The following is a 21,708-nucleotide window of genomic DNA, read 5'->3' on the forward strand; positions in this document are numbered from 1 at the left end:
ACTTTGTGTTTTTATGATGTAAAGCACTTTAAACTGCCTTGTTGCTGAAATGTGCTCTACGACTAAACTTGATTGACTTGACTGACTGATAACAGGCGACTGTCATCACAAATCCTTATTTAGAAAAGCCTTCAAGTTGGCATTCCAACTGCATGACATCAGCCTCGGTTCAATTACCAAGCACTGCAAGCACTGCCAGTCTAGATATTCTGCTAAAGCTGAGCTTGTGTAAACCATTAATTAACTCAAATATTAACTCTTTAAGTATGTTCATTAAAAAACTTCAGAATCAGATTGATAAGGAAGTCGGAGAATAAATCATTTTTAAAATGGTTTCAGAATGCTTTGAATGTATCATATGGTAAAAAGAAAAAAACAATCTCCTTCCTGTTAATGTATTCCTTCTTCAATTTGAAATAATGTCATGCTTTCAATACAGACAGAGCTTTACCTGTGTTTTTGGACTACTTGAAGAAGAAGGTCCTCACCAAACAACACATTAATTTGAGCATTTCGAGTGGAAATGTAAATTAACTACATGCCATTGAATTACTTAAAATTATTCAATAATCAATGTATGTATTCTCAGCTGATAAAATGAGGGAGCAAATGTACACATTAAAATAAATTGTTGAGTCGTCTAAAAGGAAAGCAGGAAAAAATATTTAGAGAGATAATGACTTCTGATCCGAGGTCAGCTGGAGGAGATAGACTTCAGCAACTAGACTAAACTCAAGAGAACAGGAAAGTGTTTTGTCTGCATACGTTCTCCTCGTCGTCCCAACAACTCAGACCCAAAAAGTCAAGAAGGATGAGCAGCAACCAGCTAGTCCCGATGATGTACCTGCAGCAGCCTCACATGCAATCAATCACTGGATTAATACTGCTGCCACTTACAGCTCTTCTTTGTGAGGCTGTTTTTCCTCCTCGGGGAACATATTGCATTTTTCATAACTAAAATATGTCCCCAAATTTATCTCTACTAGGACCTTTCTTCCCCTCTCTCTCTGTTTACGTGTCTTTTAATTTGCTTCATTAGATTCCAACAGTTTAATAAGCTGCATAAAATCTACCAACTTCTGTCAAAGTGAGCCGGGAGAGACATGTCTTCACTTTTCAGCGACCTTTTCTGTAAAGCCTTGCAAGAGATGCAAAGGAATACAAAAGAAGCCAGCAGAGGTGGTTTCATCTGAATAACTCACAGCATCCACCAGAGAATTCACCTTTCTTCTCTGTAGAAGACATCTGCTCGAGGGAGCAGGTGAGGATGAAGAGGCCATAGATAAGATGTAAGGATAAACAATCTTGAACGAAGAGTTTCATAATTCACTGTGCCTCACCCTTTTATGATGCAGAAGTAAGGAAATACGCACACAGATGTCTTAATTCCAACAGCTCACAAGATTTGTATGTACTTAAAAAACCCACGTGTAACAGGCCTTGTGTGTCTTCCATACAGACAGTATTATGTAAAGCTATTTTTTCTTTTTTTTTAATGACATTCAAACCTCTCAAAAAATTGTGGAAGAGTTCCTATAAAGCGCTGTCCTTCCAATGGCAGTGGTCTTAGTCATAATGGATTTATCTTTAAATACAGCCATATTTAATACATTAGAATGAGGCTCAACAATCTTCAGAAAATACCATTCAATCATGTTTTAAACATACTTTTTTATTAAAACTACATTTCTCTTTTTACAATGTTAAATAATGAGATGTAATACTCAGAACTTAAAAGGTTTAAATTAGCTGTAAGCAGAAAAATCCCCATAATTAATGGAAATAATGGCTTAGAAACATAGATCTGTGTGTAATTAAGCTATACAATGTCTTTCACTTGGTGAACTTAGTCACTAAAATAAATAAACATCTCAAAAATATTCCAAGTTATTCAATATGGCTGTATAAGAAGATGTGGGAAAAGCATTAAAATATATTTTTCTACTCATCAGCCATGAGTGACCATTAATTATTCAAATCAAGAGCAGAGGAGTGCAGTTTTAGTAATATTTGCGATTAGTTTTATCAATGACAGTGACAAATACAGTGACATTTTAACTATATTTTACTGCTTTTACCACAAATTTCCATACACGCCACCATTTCCAAATCCAAGATGCTCCATCCAATAAAGAGGAGCGACTTCACTGTAACATGCTCACCTGACAGTTTTCTTTTCAATACCTCACTGATACTGAAAATATCAAAATCTGATTCTTCTCCTCACAGTAGCAACTTTTACATCAAAGAGGTCTGGCAGTGAAGCCAGGGAGCTCATAGTGTCGTGCCCTGAAGAGCCAAAAATGAAAAACTTCACAATCAACTTAAACTTGTGACGTGAAGACTTTAGACTTGACCCCAAAAGATTTGAGAATGAAAAAACTGATTTGTAAACAGCAGGTTCAGTGAACAATCAAGACATTTAAAAAGCTTAAATTTTATATTAAGCTTCACTCCTAACGTTAAATATTTTAACTCCCTTTGCAGCATGACTTTTCTCTGGAAAATATTTTTAAAACGCCCTCTCTGGAGCTCTCACGCTGCACTTCAATCAGAAAAACCCCAGGACCCTGAAAATGTCACTTCCTCAGGTTGCCGAGTGTGGGGTCCCGGCGGTGGCAGGGGTTACTCTGCTTTAATCTTACCTGTGTCAGAGGAGAGAAACAGAAAACACTGAGCACTGAAGGGGGAGAGTGACCAGATTGTAACCACAGACTTCACCTCAATTTCACACAAACTACTAACACCGATGGAATTACGAATTCCTTTCCGCATTAGGTCCTTTTAGACCAGTTGACAAAAAAAACACTTTCTAATAAAAAATAAAAAATAAAAATCCATCTAAAAAAATACAAAGGGTTAATGGTCCACATCTAATGCAAACGTGTCCTCCTGTTGCTCTCGCATAGGATTCACAATAGGATCCCGAGAAAGGCCGGGTGAGTCAACAACCCACAGGCGAATTCAACGACTCAGGTCCCAGACGACCCCACAGGAGGTTAAACTGCTGAGACACTCCACCAGACAGAAAGAGCTAAAACTGCCTTTTAGTCCAAAGCTCATGGAGAACCTCTTCTCGCCTCTGGTAAGAATCTTCAGTTGAAAAATGAACTGAAGTAGTGACAAATCAAGCTGAATAAGTTGGGACAAATTCCAGGACAATCATCAAAGCTTCATCTTTCACAGTGTCATCTGACTCCAGCATTGCTGAATCCCTGCATCATATGCACCAGGAAATTACAATAATATAAGACTAGGTAGTCTACGACGGAGGCCGTTGATCAACACATCAGATCATGGACCTGTAATCCTCCAATTTTCACCCCACCTTTCAACTGACTCACTGCATTCCCCAATGTTTTCTTTCAACTCCCAGAAGAGCGTGCGCTAAAAGGATACATCAACCTTTGGGTCCTGGAGTTTTCTCAACTCAATTCAGCTTTTAAAAATCAAAAAGTACTTATTTGTTTATTTGGCACTGCTGTCTCATTAGCAAATAATCCATCCTCCTACTGCCAGTAGGGTAAGAAAGATCCAATTTATAATGTGCTTGCTCTGAAATGCACTTATAAAAATGCCTGTGGTGAACACCATGCACTCACTGAATTAGGCAGTTTTCTCACCAGGCAAATCAGAGCAGTTAAGAAATCGTCTTCTTGTTTTCAGAAGTGCAGAAGAGGCCTAGGGGAGTTGGAGGGGGGGTAATGTAACACCGGTTATGAGACCTTTAATATTATCTAATCAGCCTCGTCTCTCAGGCAGCAGTAGTTCTGTTCAATCTAGCAGGTCAAGAGGAAAAAAGTTCCTTAACTAGTAATCAAAGCTATTTTAATGAGCAAGGCAGACGTTGCAAAAAGAATCATTTTTTTCCCATGTACTCAAAGAAACTCTTGGTCCATAAGAGGGGACTATGCCGAGCACCATGACTTCCAATGAAACGGGTTTAGTGAGCACCGATTTAAGGGAGGATTAACATTACTGAACTGCCTTTCCCACGTGCTCACATTCATGTGTAATGCTACTCAATATAAGCTGATGGTCTGTTCACCATGAATGTAGAGTTAAAAAACTAGTTCATTTATTCAGGAAAGGTAGGAAGCAGATAAACCGTTCCAATATTATTGAGAGAGAATAACAATCCTAGGGCATTTCTTGGCTATAAATCCAGAATCTATGGACCCAGAGGCTAAAACTAACAGCCAGACTGAGAATCGTTTAAGTGGTCAGTATGATTAGTTTTTCACAAATTGATTTCCAAACATTTATCTGGCAAATTTGATGGTTCACCTCCATCTTCACAGTGTACAACAATTACTTAGACAACTCATAACTCAGGTTTAGAAACTTGCAAGTCACCTGAAATTATAATTTGCTTGATGCACACCAACAATTTGGCCCTTTGAAAGAGATCTTCAGACACTGTTGGGAAAGAAATGAGAAGCCCCTCGCTGCGTCAGCTCGAGTTAAAGAACTTGCTGCCAGCTGAAACATAATCATCTATGCAGTAATTACCCAATGGGAGGTCCTTACTCATTTGTTTCATTAAATCAAGGTGGTGAATTTTATTTGGGGATGAAAGGCTGTACGTTTTCAGCAGAAATGGTAAAGGTAAAGAAGTTCCATTCTTTGTCCAGTAGGAACTCCAAATTGACTGCTTGCAACAAGCTGAGCACTGCCTGCAACACGTTTGCATCAGCAGCCGAGCAGACAGCAATGCAGAATCAGAACCTCTGTGATTTTCCTCATGACAGCCTGACGATGTTATGACATTTTCGCCGTACTCATTTCCATTCCGGTCATGAGTTATTCTCTGTATGGATGTTGAAATTTACTGGAAAACTGGCTGAACAAGCTCCTTCAGAAGCAAGTACAAATTTGTGGGCGTTCGTTTCATTTTGTTTCATTTTGTTTCATTTCGTTTCGTTTCATTTGGTTTCATTTCATTGCTTGTTTTAAACTGATTTTCAGGACATATGACAACAATACATATCATGTTTTGCTGCACAGCAAAAGTACTCCTACAGAGCTGGGCTACTCATGGTTGGCAAACATATTCCTCAATTATTGCGCCAGACAGACGAACAGCTAACATATGTTAATGCACTGCCACAGGTGTGCACATTCCTCTGTGAACGCCAGTTTCATTTTATCCAAATATTGACATAACGTAGGTACATCCAGATGATTTTTCTGGAAGCTTTTTGACTGCAAATGATGAAATTTCAGAGTAATTTCCAAGAAAACGCCTGGGATCAACTCGTGCGGGCATGTTAGTGCACACTAATGTTCACTGTCACTGACTTGTGACAAGCCTGTGTTGTGTCCTGTCTGCTATTTAACTCATGCTGGGAGAGATTTTAGCCTCCTTGCCAGCTTGAACATGATAAGCGGTTTAGAGAATGGATGAGTGGATTTATTGATTTATTTGGATTTCCATTAGCTAGATTTAAAGAGACAGGCAGCCTTTGTGAGTCACTTTCCCTGTAATATGTGAGAAAATGGAGAAAGGAAAACAAATTGGGCATAATATTACAGGAACATACAAGACAAGTTACAGCCTCCAAAGTCATAATGGGGTTTAAATGTATCTGTCATGGTGTTCTCAAAGGACAGTGATTACAAAACTAGCATTTATTTAATACAAATGCTTGTTTAGATGATGGACATGTGGCCTTGATATTACTTAGTTTGCCAGCAAATCAGCTTGTTATATAAGCTTATGCAAATGTATCTCTTGTCCTTGGAGTCCAGATGCCTTCTCTGTTAGTTTTTATTGCACTGGACGTCAGCTGCAGAGTAAAATACTAAAGTAGAAATGAGAAACCAGCTAGTGGCCAGAAACTGACATTTTTCTCCAGTCCATGAACAAAACATACTTACAGTTTGTATTAACACGGTATGTCAAACAACAACAAGCTTTAGTTTAGAAGTTATTGAGTAATGAAGATAAAATGTTAGCTACTGTACTTCCAGTATTAGCTAGGGTGTTAAATATGGATATGCATTGATCACCATTGTTAATACCTGCTTTTTGTATGATTTTACTGCCCAATACTGATTTAACTTGATCTTCTCTTGAAGTTCTATAATAAAATGACATTAGAACAACAAATTATGCTACATGCGTGAGAGCAAAATGGTTTTACTTATGATTCCAAACAAAAAATTTAATTGGTACACCGTCCCCATTTTAAAAAGCCTGCATACTCTGATAAAACACAGCAAGTCTCTATGTGTGTTTCAGTGTTGATCCTTACTGTATTCTTAGAGCACCATCGGGGAATTTCACAACAGGAAGAATTCTGTCAGCTGTTGCATATTTTGGATACTTTCAATGCAACATCTAAATCTTGTAAGCTGCTCCTTGCTATTTTCTGGTGAAACAGTAAAACAATAAAAATAAAACTTTTCAAGACTGCCAGGTCCTGCGGTGTTCTGGAATCCATTTTTATTTCTGTTTAATGTTTATTTTTGGTATATTTTACAGCACTGCTGTTCACACATAATATAAAATGGAAAGAAAATCTGACTTTAGTCATTGGAAAAGAGTCACCAGTATTTGTTTTATGTGCCCATATTGTTAAGAAAAATATATACTTGTAGATTACGAGACAAAATTATGCACAGACAAATCAATAATGAGAACAACACTCATTTGCTGACCTAATCTCAATTTTGCGAGTTATTGTAGATTCAAGGCTGTAACACTTCCCTGCCTCTCTCTCCCACTGAAAAGTAATTCTACTTTATCGTTTGTTGTCCTTGTTCTCCAACATGCTCCTATTATCTGACAAAAACCATTTCAGTCTTATCTTTTAAAAACATGTAACTGTGAGCAGTCATGGAAGTGGAGACTAAAGCCTGAAAGATGTAACACTTGGAAAAAAAAACAGTGCAAGAACAAAGGAAAAAAACGAAAATCTATTAATAAAAATGTTAGGCTGACACTTGATGATTAAATATATGCTTAATTATGAAGTGTGGGATTCATTCTGTGTAACAATTATTTTGTAAATGTCAGGAAGTATTATTTATTGGGGTTTTTTTAAAGTTGAAAAACAGACTTGCTTTGGTGAGAGGGGAAATCACAACAGTTGAACTTTTTTAAGACGTTTTCAGGGACAACTTCTGCAATAGATTATCCACATCTCAAAACAAGTCCAAAGAAAATTAAACATGTTTTATTGCCATTTATCAGAGTCTTACTTAGAGATCTCTAAATAACAACTTTGGCGATTTTATTTGGTTTTATTGCTGGATAATTTATCCAGGGATTGGCTATACCCATTTTATCTTTAATTAAATGACGATAAACCAAACCTCCATTCAGTTCTTCACCAACCACTCTCTGAAGTTTTGATTCACAATGTAATTTGACCATTTTCACAAATTAAAACAAATTGTTCTTCACTGTGGCATCAAGAACAAAAAAAATTCTCTTTTGATTGAAGCATACAAGAATACAAGTTTTAAGAATGTCCTTCCAATTGCAACCAATAAGTAACAGACCCAGGTTCAACTGGCTGTACTTGCTTGGTGACTGGAATTGGAATTCATTTCCAGTCCGATTGGCTCTGATTGCAGTACAATCTGAACCACAAATATCAGATTTTTTTTCCAGTGAATTCATCATAGTAAGGTCTACTGGACTGTGCTGAGAACAACGCTCTTCTGTGTGGACGTTTTTACTGGATGAAGAAGACTGAATGTTCGCCATAAAAAAAAAAAAAGAAAAGGTATATATATTTGTAAATTGTAACTACAAATGGTCAGGACTGTAAAACAACAGAACCATGAGTCTGACACTATGTAGAAACTGACTGAAATGTAGTACAAATTCAAATTCACTTTGACAAATAAACTAGGGGAAGAGAAAAAAAATCTATTTGTCAGTGCATTAAAATGGAGACACGGCCTATTCTGAATTGATTACTCCATTATTTTAATGTTAATCAACTAAATGCACCCTCTGTCCTTCCATGTCCTCTTTTTGGAGGAGCTGATTGATGGGTGGCTCAGCAGTGACTCTTAAACACCAACTGTACTCATTTATTTATTTAAAAATCACAGAGCACTGGGAAGCTATTTAACACAGTGGAGGTTTGTCACAGTGGGTGTTGATCACAGCAGGTTGCCACATCCAGTAAATCTGATTGTGATGCAAACAATAATCACAAAATCAATCCAATTAAGAGGTCAATTAGGAGATCCAGGTCATGACAAGAGGATGCTTCATCAAATTCCTCTGGGAATTACTTTTAGTATTTTTAGTCCTGATAAAACCATTATATCAGTGGATAAAGATGATTCTGTAAAGAACAGCCTGTACCAACTCTGATTAAATTAATATCAAATTTCCATCATCTCAGTCATGTCATATCATGTCTGCCCTTCACTTCCACCCTCAGCACAGCATATCCAGTCCTGGCTACACTCCAACAGCACAGATCCAAGGTGAGCACCCACACCCAGAGACGGAGCAGATGCTTCCCACTTTCCCAGCTGTTTCTTTTACATCTCAACAACAAAACAAACTGCTGAACACAAAGATTCGGATCAGACCAGGCAGCCTCATCTGAACAGCAGGCTAAAGAGTCCTAATCTGTGATTGTTATAGACAGAGCACCAACTGCACACAATCTGACATTTTTGTAATTGTTTTTTATTTTTTCATTATTATTATTTCTCCGACCAAAATAAAAATAAAAATCTTGTCCTTGTCCAGTTACAACCTCAAAGGGTTTGAATACTTTTACAAGTCGAGCTGCAGAGCAGAAGATAACTGTTCATGTTGTCTCATAAAACATCTGTGCAGTGTGGAAAAACGTGAGACTCAACATTTCAGCTAGATCCTTCAGAATTTCGGGTTTTTACAGTTTCCAGCAAACATTTCAAAGAAAATCTGGCAAACTAGAAAACACGAGGGACAGCTGAGAGTTTTTTAATTTGTTTAGTGATAAATGTTCAAAGAAAATATATTGCAAAAAAGAAAGTAAGTCTTTGTGTGAATCGTATCACAGCAGGTTTTTTATCCTCTTAAACACACTCAACATTTAAAGTCAGGCAGGGAAACGGAGCAGTGTGAACTCACCTTACTGCTGGCTTTGGTCTTGCTGCTGTTGTTGTTGTCAGGAGTTGGATTGGCATCTTCATGAACTCTGTCCAGCAGCCAGAGGAGAAACTCAAGTGCATCATGCTGAGAGTTCCCCCGAAACTGAGAGGCGTATTTTGACACTATGCTCTGAAAAAGAGGAAAACGTCAAAATTAACACCTAATTGTTAAAATAACACACATTTTACCTGGCAAAAGTATCTGAAATAGCCCCAGAGCGAAGCAATGTCTGTTCTGACTACACAACACAAGCTGGATTTTCTAAGTTTGTACTGTAGGGCTGTGCTCTAAAACCACCAATGCTTTCTTGAAGCAGTATTTTCTGGGTTAAAATCTCTACTATATTATTGTTATATTAATTATATTGAGCTGTGTTTAAAAACAAATATTACAAACATTATTTTGCATTCATTGTTGTTTATCCAAGATTGACTTCTAGCAGAAAACAAACCCAGACTCTCTCTAGAAAAACTCTTCAGCTCCTGCTGAGCTATCTCAATGCATTTACAGGCCAAGAAGGCAAATATAGTTCTGGGTCTGCCCTGTTGTCTCCCCCCTGATGAACAAGCCTGGGAAACTTCAGGTATCCAGGTTTGTGTATATCAGAGGCATCCTCGACTCAAGTGAGAATCACCTCAATTAGCTCCTTTCTAAGCAAATAGTAGCAAGGACCCACTGGATGAGGAAGCTTCCAGCTACCCTACAGAGATTTGGTTCCCAACTTCTGAATATTTTAGATGTTTTCCTACATTAACTGTAGTTCAATGAAAGCCTATTAATCACCCATCACAGTGTGTTGAAGCAGGGTATCTGCAGGTTTCAGCAAGTCAAATTACAGACTTAGGATTTTACAAATAACATGTGATGGTAGAGTGATTCTGTTGTATTAAAATCAAGCGTAGCAAAAACTGACATTTTATGGGGTCAGTTTGTGGCTCTTGGCAGCCGGTTTGTCTTTCTCAACAGTTTTAACCCCCATAGTGCCAAACTTAAACGTTTCTTAGCATATAAACGACCCTGGCCTTGTATGTGTTGGCAGCAACAGTAAGCCAGTGGTGAAAACAAGGCAACTGGTGATAAATCTGCTTTTCTAGAATTTGTCAGTCCCTCTCACTTAATTTTCTACCGGACTTGACAATCGCTAACCGTTCTCCAGCCAAGTGGCCAGTGACATTTATGCATGTGAAATTTTGCGCTCGTGCACAACATGAACACGCTAGCTTGTCATGGGACACAAGAAAGCTGAAAAATGGTGTCGCCATCGCTTCCAGTGTGTTGGGTTTCACCCCAAGTGACAATGACTTTGCCCCTTTGCTTTTGTTCGTCACACTCCATGCGTGATAGACGCAAAAAGCTAGTCAGCTAGCAAGGGTGTTAGCAGCTAGTTAGTGGAAGCCTCTAGTAACAAAATGCAATGAAGACGTCTGAATGCAACTCAAACTTTTGCCTAGCAAAAGTTCAGCAAGAAAAAAATGACGTATATATGAGATTGAATAGGATAAGCTGCTGAAGAAGAGGGGATAAGTTCTGGACTGATTTGCCTAAAGTCTTGAACTTTCCCCATGAGTGACTGTTATGACAATCAAACAAAAGGTAAGTCCAAGTATCTTCTAGTAGAAATCAATTATACATAATCACTCCACTTATTTAGCTTTGTTGGATAAACAGGCTGCACAGTCACTGACAATGACACCTGAATCTAATGGAACCATTGACTCTACAGTCGATGGCTACTACTCTATCTCTTCTTCACCATCTCTGTGTGAGACTGACATGATCCAAACTCTGCTGTGCACCTCATTAAAAATCAGCACATCATACCTGCAGTATCCCAGGATCTAAATATAAACACTGAGGGGAGCCCCCTCCCGGCTTCACATTCCTGCTCCATCCTACCTGACAGAGAAGGCCTGTTAATGAGCTTCATCACCATGAGGGAGTGCTGACAGGGGACGAAGGGACGTGGGACAGACGGGAGGGAGGGATGCTGGAAAAATTACAAGGAGCGTTTCTCTGTCAAACGGACAACACAGCTGTGGAAAGCTTAGGAAGCAGGTTTATAAAGATATCAACAAGGAAAAAGACCTGAAACTGCAACGGATAAGAGCGGATAAGAAACTACGAGGACAGCGCTGAGTCTGGGCAAAGGTGAGATAAAGAGGTCAGGACTTTGCTGAGGAGTGGAAGTGACTTTTGGACCGACTTCACTGTCACACACTTCTTTCCCAACTTTATCACTAACTGATGTGTGTGTGTGCATGTGTGTAGGTCACAGCAGAGTGTGTAATTTTTGCTCATCACTTTGATATCTGTTTGCAAGAGAGTCAGTAAATGTACCACACAACCTCAAGGACACAAAGTTTTCCTTTTAAACAAGGAATGAAACGACGTGATAACGGGGCCTCGCTAAAGTATTTTGTCACATTACTGATAGAACCATAACCTTTAATGCATTTTATTAGGAAAACTATCCATTCTTTCAAATCCACTTCACAATAATGTGTTCAACCGTGTTGTTCCATCACATTCAGCCCTAATAAAACGCATAGCAGGCAATATAAAGCCAACGATGACAGCTACTATTTTGCTGCAGAGAAGAGAAATGGAGAATTCATGAAGATCCCTGCTTCCCATCTCACAGCAAGAGGGACAGGGCAGTTAGACTCAGCTTTGTTTGGTTCCAGCAGAAAAAAGGTTGACTGGCACATCTGCAGCTCCTCTACCTCCTCAGCTGGATTTCTGTCATGAGTACCTTTCAAAAATGCCATGCACCAAACTGACAGAGCAGGCGCCGTCATGATGGTTGGGGACATAATAATGGTCTCTCAGAAAGAGGCAGAGATAATTTTCTTTTTCTGTGTTTAATGCATTTAAAACATCCGCTTAAGATGATGATTCTTTTTATATGTAGAGTAATTAAAAAGAGAAAATTCTGTCAGAGACAGTTAAGCAAAAATCTAAATGAAAGTGTCACCTAGTGAAAAATGCATCAACACAAAAGTAAACGACATGGAAATAGAAAAAAAGAAGGGAAAAGGACAGCAGCTGAGACTCAGACCAGAGAGTGAAAAGGACAGCAGGAGGGTTGAAATGTCAACTTCCTCCAGATACCTACACTCCTCAAAGACGAACTGCACTGAGGTTAGCAGGGATCTGAAGTGTTTGTTGGGTAAACACTTCTGAAGTAGTCAAGGAGAGGATAAAGGTGGGTGGAAGTCTGAGGCTTGAGCGAGCTCAGAGACAAATCTGAGGACTGTTGATCAGCCGACACCAGGAATATACCAGGAACTAATGTCTGAGACCAAAACATGACGGGTCTGTTGGAAGCGACACGTCTGTCTTTTAGTCAAACTTCTCATTTAAACTTTTATAAATTTTGCTTGTCAATAGTTTATCACTAGATCACTGTAGTTTCAGGAATGGAACAATACTCATTTTGAGGAATGAGAATCCGTTGTAGTATTAATCCCAAAGGGAACCAGCCACTTCCTTGGGGAGGAGTAGGTTTTTCTTTGGGGTTTTTTATTGATCTACACAGCAAAACTATGTTAGAGCACAAAAGGTAAACAGCTGGGTTCAGTTATTAGAAACTTAATAAACTGGACCCAGTCTGCAGTAGAGGTCAGTGCTCACAACACTCTACAATAATTTAACATCAAAGACATTATTTAACAGACAGCAGAGTAGCCTTGATTTTCATTGTACAATAAAAGAAATAGAAAACAGAGCAAGGAGAGGAAGAAATGTTTGAATAAAGAAAATGCACTACTCCGCCAAAATCTGATTCCTGTGTGAAAACCTTTTTTTTATTTTTTTCTCCCTGCCTACTTTGTTTAGCCTTGGATACTGTTGCCAGCGGGAGAGTCCTGGTTGACGTAATTAGTCAAGTTTTTGCCAACAAATTTAGTCGGAGGGAAAAGGTTATTTTGAGAGAAATGTTACTCCTCAGAACTAAGCATGTTCTTATCAAAGCAAACATATGGGTTGAAGGCTGGATGCCAATATGCTTTTATTTCTGCAGACCACTGGATTCATGCTACACACATGAAGGCAACATTTTACACATGAGCAAATCAGCAACCCGATCAGTTTGTTGACAGGAAACAAAAGACCTAATTAATGTAACAGTTTATTTGTTATCTACTTCTTATCTGAAAAGTGTAATAAAGCTTGAGGATGCAGGACAGTGAGTTATCCTACAAATAGAACCGACAACAAAGAAGATAAAAGAATGAGCTAAAGATAAGAGATAATAAAAAGCAGAAAAGTGCCTGGGTAGCCTCCACTGTTGGGGGCATGACCTTTCTGTGGTCAGCAGAGGCAGGGCTGCACTCTGCCAACATCCCCTGCATCCACAACCTGATGTCTGCTTTGGAGTTTCACCTTTCAACCTCTACTTCACCTCTCACCATTAATCCCCCTCCCCACCCGCGCTCTCCCTACGTCCATCCTCCTACTGGGTAAACACTGACGGATCAGAGACCTGGCAGGGCAGGAATTTACTATAAACATTCATCAAGAAAATAAGCCGCCTCTCTCCCTCCCCGAAAGAACCGCCTGCCAAACAGGCATGAATGGATTCCTTAGTGGCAGACTGACTGATACTGACAAATTATGAGGCAGGATAACCTTTGGAGATTCACAGGTGTGGCTGGAAGCAGAACGGACTGAATCTCTCATTACCAGCTGCTTTGTTTCATTCTTCTGCTGCCTGGTGCAGCCCGGTCACCTCTGCTGCTACAACAAACCAGCAGTTATGATCACTCTGCTACTTCTGCCCCTCCTTTTCCCTGTATCCCGAGTCTTTTCTCTGAGCACCACCAAGGTCCTCTTAGTCTTATCTTTAGAGATGAACCAAGAAACCTGTCTGGTGACTGGAATCAGCCAACCTTGCACTTGTCTAGTCCTGATTAATAATCAGATGGTTGGAAACTAAGAATATAACCCTTTTCCCATTCAGTGAACAACTATAAAGCACTATCAGTGCAATTTGATGTAAAGGTTTGCACTACAGGACCAAGACCCAGCCTTTCAGGCCAGCAGAAAGGCAACATACCTAATCTATGGCAGCAGGTTGGCTTTTCCTTCTGGCTATAAACCACGCAAGAAGATCTTAGATTCAAATCCCAACCAACATGGACTTTGTTTATTCTCCATGTGCATGCATGACTTCTCTCCAGGTACTCCGGCTTCTTCCCATGATCCAAATCCATGACTATTAGGCTAATCTAAATAACCTTTTGAATGCATTGGTTGTTTGTCCTCTGATGGACTGCCCCCTGACCAAAGCGTATTGTACGGTGTCCTTGAGTGCCAGAAAGGCGCCTTTGAAATAAAATGTATTATTATTATTATTATTATCCCATCTCTAATCCGATGGGTACCAGTCCACCCGTAACTTACAACCGATTGCCTCTCAGCACTACAACACCCGACTTTCCCCCCCACATCTTTTTGTCCCACTTTAATTCTTCTTCTGCAGCCATTGTCCCAGGGAGCTTTGGATTCACATCAGGAACAGCGGGGAACATCTCAGACATTCCTCATGGCAAATTGTTGGAGTACATGTTAAAAATCAGGCACGGTCCACAGTTGAACCACTTTGAAAATCCTCCAAAGAACTCTGTCTAACTCTGAGGTTCCAGAGGACGGGATTCTGCAGCTGATGGGTCCAAAAGAAGAGGGGATGAAATGTGTCAGAAATGATCGCCTCTGAATGTTTTACAGACCGACGGAAGGCTCTTTGGGCTCTGCTGAGACACAGAAATTGATTCTTTGAGGATTCACAGCCGAGCCTGTAAATTCACTGCTGGGTAGGCAACTGACAGCGCAGGGAGCTGCAGCTTTCCCACGTTCCAAAACATGGATGAGCACACTGTTTTATCACTTCAGTGACTGAGCCTGAAGTAGGCTCTTACTCTGCAATAATGTTCCAGCAGGGCAGAATATTTCAGGATTGATTTATTCGCTTACATAAATTAGAACAAGAAGAACAACCTGATCGGTCTCGTGTTGGAAAGCTCAGCGAAGCAGCGCAGACACACTCCTCCTCATGTTTCTATATTATCTGTTCTCACAGCAGGGATGTGGGACTGAGACAGGGACATCTCAACGTCATGCTGCTGTCCACCAGCATATGGCGGCTCTTTTATCTTAAATACAAGAGGTCTAATTTCCGCGCAATAGGCAAGAAGTGCTGTCCTGTTCCCCAAGGCAACAGAAACATGTGCAACAAAGAATTAAATTTACATGCAGAACCATTAAGCTTCACGATACGAACAATGCTGAAGTCTTAAAACGAATTCGGCCTCCCATCTGCTGTGCTGAAAAAGTGCAACAATCAAAGCGAAATTAGAGGCAGCAGGGTCGAGCATTTCTGTGCAGCTCAGCACGGAGAGTCCAGGTGGTGTATATCCTAACTGCTTTATGGGTCTACAACACTGTCAGCACTTAGAGTGAGAACGGGCACAGACCTCAAAAAAAGAACAAGAACTAACGTGGTGAAGCTATTTCGCTGCACTTCATCACTGTCATCCGAGCCAGGACACCAGGCAAGTGGTTTCATCTTTGTTCTGACTGGACGTCTCTGGTGCAAAGAGCAAAATCCTACTATGAAACAAAAATGATTTCACTTCACAGTTTTTAGATGAAGTTGTTGCATTTTAAGCTAATAATAGAAGCAAAATATCATAAAGCAGACGTTTTCCATCCAAGTAAAACATCTGAAAACAACAACAAATAATCTCCTCTGCCCGGTAAAATGTAATTGAAAGGGAACCTAATTTAATCACACACCAGGGAACAATACACAACGCAATTATTTTCCTGATTATAGAAAAAATTGTGATCAAATTAAATAGGAAAATAATCTAAATGTTTATATTCCAGAGTACAGAAAATGAAATCCCTGTTTATTGTTCAGTTCAGGATTAATGCAGATTCAACAATCATTGTTGGATTTGAGGCTGCAAACTAATAAGCAGGGACGCACCAATCAATCGGCCAAAGATCAAAATCAGACTTTTCCTTTAATAAGCTCAAGATGTCAGATATAGAAAAAAACTGTTCTCTTTTCCCCATTTAATAAATGAACCCAAACTACAAACTCCACTTTTAACCATGCTGATTGTTGATGTACTAACAGTCCACTTCATTTGCACTTCATTTTGGACCAGATTCAAATCCTTCTTTGATGCATTCATCAGAATAGTATGACAATCTTTTTAATTTCTGTTGAATTCGAAACGTACCCTTGTATCAGGGAACCTGCAGTACATTTGTTTCTTTTATGTTTAAAGTAGAATTTAATTGTTGACTTTACACAGATGAGTCTGCACAGTGCGTGTTAGAATTAATCAACAATGGAATCAGCAGGTTAGACCAGAAAGATGGGCAAGACCATGTTTAATAATAAGGTCAGATCAAACACACGAATGCCTTACACTGACAATGAAAACCAACGAGTCATTTAGCCAATCAGATCAATCCCTGATAAGAAGAATGGCAATGGCTGAAAGTTAAAAATAAAACATTTTCCTTAGTTTAAATGCATCAAAAATGTAGAAAGAGAAATCAACATCCATTTTGAATGTTATTCAAACACCAGCAATTGTGCAATATTTAACAAAGAAATTGATGATGAATGCTCCAATCCCAATGTCAAATAAGAAAAAAAAAAAAGAAGATTTTTATTAAAAATCCAGGGGTTCCTCCCCAACCAGAAGTGTGTCTGTTTGGTTACGAGCAATGTCACCCTTACTATGCTCGTCTCGTTCTGTCCCACCTTCTGGCTGAACACCATTATTGCCTTCCCAGCAGGGGGCCTCCTTTTCCAGACTGAATACACTTGCCACAGTAAACATCCCTCTACAGTTCCACTGAGAAGCAGGAAAATACACACCACACACTGTGCTGCAGCAACGGGACATTTAAAGAAGAGAAGGTGAGTAAAGGACTCCCCCTTCAAAATTGGGAGGCAATGGATAATGTGTGATATAATCTGGGAAATAAAACAGGTTTTGCTCACATGCCTGCATACAGTTACAGCTATTTTTGTGTCTGAGCAACAAGAACAGAGTCATTATCTTCAAATTTGCTGCTGTATTTAACAGAGTTTAATGAATGCGTGTCCTCCAAGTCTGCCATGAAGTAAAAGTCACTCAATGTTTGTGGTTCTATTTACTGTTCAAGTGACAACAAAAAGGAAGTTTCATTAAAGGAAATTTTGCAGTGTCGTACCCAAAATGTTTCACGGCAAGATTTGAATTAGTAAGTAAAAAAGCTTGCCCAAAGGATTTTTAAAATTTGCATCAAAGGATGCAGATGACTTGTAAAAATAAATAAATAATAAATAAATTGAAAGCCATGAAAACCTTTTCTTCCACTTCACAGCTTGTGCTGGTCACATAAAAAATCTGAGATTCGAACATAAACAAATGTAATAGGTATAAATACTTTTCCAAGCCTGTAGTCAATACAAAAATCTAAACAAAAATGAAATCTTAAAGAGATTTCATTTTTACTAAGACAGCATTGAGATAAATGTTGAATCATTTATCTGTATTCACCCCCCTCATACTTTAACCTCTGTGCAGTTCCTATTCATTAAGACAACTGGTTCACCGAGTCAGTCACCGTCTCTTTTTGGACACCTGCGGCTGACGAAGCCATTTGTCATGTAAAGACCTTAATGTAGAGCTGTCACCCATCTACAACAAATAGTTTATCTTAGGATTCTTGTCTGCTGTCATCACCACTTAGGAAAGTCTAGGAATGCAGTCAAACCATTCAGAGGACTGGAATGGGTAGGTAAAACAAAGATACTCCAGGCAGAGTAGAATCCGTAAACAGATGGAATGTGCACACAAAACTACTACTAATTGAGCAGGTATAAAAGATTTAAAGCCAGGTTCTAAAGCAGAGAGGCACTGAGTTGTCTAAACCACAATCAGTAATCCTCACGCCTTACATTACTCTGATAACTGTGCAACTTACAAACTTCGTCAATAATCAAAATCTCCTAGACAAATAGCTACATACATACCTGTCAGGCTGGTAAGGCACTGAGCTACAAACCGGGCTGTATCAACAGGTTTCACCTGTTTTTTTCTCTCTCTCTCTCTCTTTCTGAATGGAACTAGATTCGCATGTGAAGAAGCTGTGTGAAGAATCCAAGCTAGGATTTCACAGACTCTTCTCTCTATGGATCCTAATGTCATGGCTCTATTCAATACGTACATTTCATTTTAGTGGAGCTACTGAGTTCAGTCCAGACAGGACAACTCTTTGAAGTGTCATTCAGTAAATAATGACACTTTTAATTAAAAGTGTCATTAAAAGTGTCATTAGTTACCAAATGACATTTCGTGACAACAGTCATAGACATTCATAAAGAATCCTTCATGTTCATGACAGATGTTATGTCATGTTTACGACAATGTCATGTCAGTCTTATGCACACCCCATCAAATAAAGTGTTACCACATTTTTTTATTGCTTTGTTCTTGAGGTTAAGAAAAAAGTATACTTAGGAACAGCTAGGAAGTTAGGACTTAGAATAAAATTATTTTTATCTCCAATAAAAATAAACTTACTTTGGATAGTTGGTCAACATGATCAGTACTTTTACTTGTTTTGATTAGTATGTTGTAAAATATTTATTTACGACAAAATCGGCTCAACAAAAACAAGCTTCTGCAGGCCAGATACATTGCATCAGGCATTTAGCTCCTTTATTTATTTTTACACTTTTAAAGAAATGACTTTCAGGAAAGTTTATTTGTATTCTTTCTGGAAGCAGGAAAAATGCTTTAAAACCAAACATGGAGTCTGCATAGATTTCAGAACATTTTGGCAACAATAAAACACTAAGTAGCCTTTTGTGAACATGACCAGGGAAATCTAACGTGCTATGAAACAGGTTGCGTTAAAACTCCATGTGGACTGGATATCCAAAGGTATTTAAAGGATGAAAAAATGACAGTGGCCCACTTGGCATATTCCCACTCCTCCTTTCTCCCCATTTTAGAAAATACAACCATGTTATTCCCACGTGTCTCCTTTTGTCCGCTTAGTGTCCATTGAACTTCAAATATAGACTTCAATTACAAATGACTGAGATGAAACGGTAAACAATGTCAAGGAAAAAGTGGGCTACAACTGTTTTAGGAAAATCTCTAATCTAACCAGAGGAACGTGGGAGTGTCTCAGACAGGACATTTTTGAAACATGTAAGACAATCTTCTCATGTGCTGCAAAAATTTGTCTGTTAAGTAGTGGGTATTGTAATGATATTTGACATTTGCATATTTTACAAAAATAAATAAGAATTTAATACGCAACAAATTACATTGCTGTTCCTGTTGTGTTGTCATTAACCGAACTAAGATTAAACGACAATGAGAAGTTTGTTTTTTTAGTCAAATCTTCAGACTTAAGAGAACATAGGTAGTGGAAACCCTATGTCGTTAACATGTTGTTGTTCTGTGCTAAGTATACATTTGTAAGTGGGGGGTAAAAATACACCCCAGAATAACCTCTTATCTTTTCGTTGTAACAGTTTGTGGCGTTGTTTACCAAGCTGTGTCTCATTTTAGCTAGCTCCACCTCCCTCTAATTGTAAACTTGTTGGAGGAAAACAAAACTCTAAACTAATTTCAGGGCTCTTCCACAGACAAAACACTTATTAGCAGCTCCTGTCCTCACCTTGAACTCTCCAGACATCTGCGGGGTGTAGTCCAGCGTCCACAGCGCTCGAACCAGCGACGCCAGTTGCTCGGTTACTTCACCCTCGGAGCTCCGCGCCTCATCCGCCCTCACCTCACCGTTCGTCCTCCCGCTGCTAATATCCGACTTGTACTGCCCCAGCCCGAGGTATTCGGCCAGCAGGTCCGTGTTGCTGAGGCACTGGACCACGGCATTCATGAAGCAGGTGTTGCCGTGGTTCTTCAGTCCCAACACGCCGGGAGTCTTGTCGCCGTAGCACCACGACAGCCTCTCCTTCACCGAGCCGTGGTAGGAGGACACCGCGGAGCTCCTCTTCGCGGCTCCCTCCCTGGAGGTCTGCGAGAAATCGTCCCTGAAGCCGCCCGAGGCGCTCCGCACGAAGCCGCCGTCGTCCTCCTCCGCGTCCGGCGGCTCTGCGTCGCCCAAGTGCGCTAAAGTGCCCAAAGTTTTCAGGATCCTTCCCATGAAATTCCCAAAAGAACGCAGCGATTTCCTCCTGACGAACTTTCCACTTTTATGTTTCTGCTCCTTCGACGTTTTGGATTTCATCGGCTGTTTTCTTGTGTCGCTCTCCTTGCGGCTGTCCATGGCTCATGCAGTGGCTGAACGGGACCGACAGAAAATGAAAGAAGATTGAGAAGAGGAGTGCACCTGTCTGCCAGGCTGTCCACCCCTCCTCCTCAGCTTTACTTCCCCCTCCACTCCACACACCTTACGGCTCAGCAGCCACCGGCTCGGTGCCAATAAGGCACATGATCACTGACACGATCCCTCAGACATCTCATCACATTTCGATGGGTCACGATCTCCGCACCGAGCAGAGCGGCTTGTCTTCCCGCACAGAGCAGCTCCAGTGAGCTGCACTTCCTCATCGATGGCTCTCCGTGATGAATTGAGCGTCTGGCGGTCTTTGACTCGCCTTGCCCCGCTGTTATCCCTCTCTCCTACTCTGCTCAGGGACCCATGGGGAGCTATTTGAAGGTTTCATTCTTATGCCCACCTTTAGGACAAAGAACTTGATCACACGCTTTGGCCAGAACTATAACACGAATGAGCTGCTCCAATGAACTGCTGAGTTTCCCTTCAACTTTAAATGTTTGTAAAACACTGGCAATAAGGAAGTTGATTAGAATATGTGTCAAAGCTCTGTAGCTTTAAGCTGCCCCCTGTAGGATTAATTACATCATAACCTGCCTTGATTTTCCAAAAAGTAGCGGAGAAACCGCCTTTCTGGGTTGAATGTATCTTTCGGTGTCAGAGGAACAACATCAAAACTACTTCTGAATTAGTAGAAATACACTGCCTGGCCTAAAAAGGAAAAGCCTCCTTAGTGTAACCGAGTCCTCCAGCAGATAAGTTATGTATCCTCAGCTGATGCAATCTTAAACAACCATGTGGAAAGATGCATTCTGTGGTTGTGTGGAAGATGTTAATCTGTTTAAGAAGGGTCAAATTATTGTTATGAAACACGAAAACATCTGAGGAGACTGCACAAATTATAACACTGAGTTAACTGTCTAACACAGTGGTTCTTAACCTTTTTTGAGGTACCGAACCCATCAGTTTCATATGCGCATTCACTGAACCCTTCTGTAGTGATAAATAAAATATGATCCCCCCCAATTCAAGACATAGGGGTGACCCAAATAGAGTCTAGTTGGGTCACCCCAAGATCACCAAGTCTTCCTAAAAGGTAGAGTCTCTGAGAACAGTTCTTCAAAATATAGTCAGTGTTTTCAGCAAAGTTGAGCTGACTGTCCAGGAACGACCCAAGGTATTTAAAATTTGCCACAGTTTCAACAGGTTGGCCATCGAGAGAAACTGGAACCACTTTAAGATCTTGTTTAGATCATTTAATTAGCTCTACATTC

General features: G+C 39.8%; 1 protein-coding gene across 2 annotated transcripts in view; it reads right to left on the reverse strand.

Annotated features, from left to right (window-relative positions):
- usp43a (ubiquitin specific peptidase 43a) overlaps positions 1-21,157 on the reverse strand; it is a 123,288-nt gene extending 102,131 nt beyond the window's left edge. Inside the window, exons 1-3 of one of the 2 annotated variants that reach the window (XM_008414668.2) lie at positions 20,549-21,157; positions 19,817-20,439; positions 9,092-9,241 (exon numbers count right to left, since the gene is read on the reverse strand). In XM_008414668.2, coding sequence (XP_008412890.1) covers positions 9,092-9,241; positions 19,817-20,425 — 759 coding nt within the window. In that variant the 5' untranslated portion in view covers positions 20,426-20,439; positions 20,549-21,157. Of the gene's footprint in view, positions 1-9,091; positions 9,242-19,816 lie in introns of both variants that reach the window. The other variant, XM_008414659.2, reaches the window with a different exon arrangement.
- Positions 21,158-21,708: the final 551 nt, after the last annotated feature.

This window comes from Poecilia reticulata, linkage group LG1 (genome assembly GCF_000633615.1).
Source record: "Poecilia reticulata strain Guanapo linkage group LG1, Guppy_female_1.0+MT, whole genome shotgun sequence".
NCBI classification, from domain to species: Eukaryota; Metazoa; Chordata; class Actinopteri; order Cyprinodontiformes; family Poeciliidae; genus Poecilia; species Poecilia reticulata.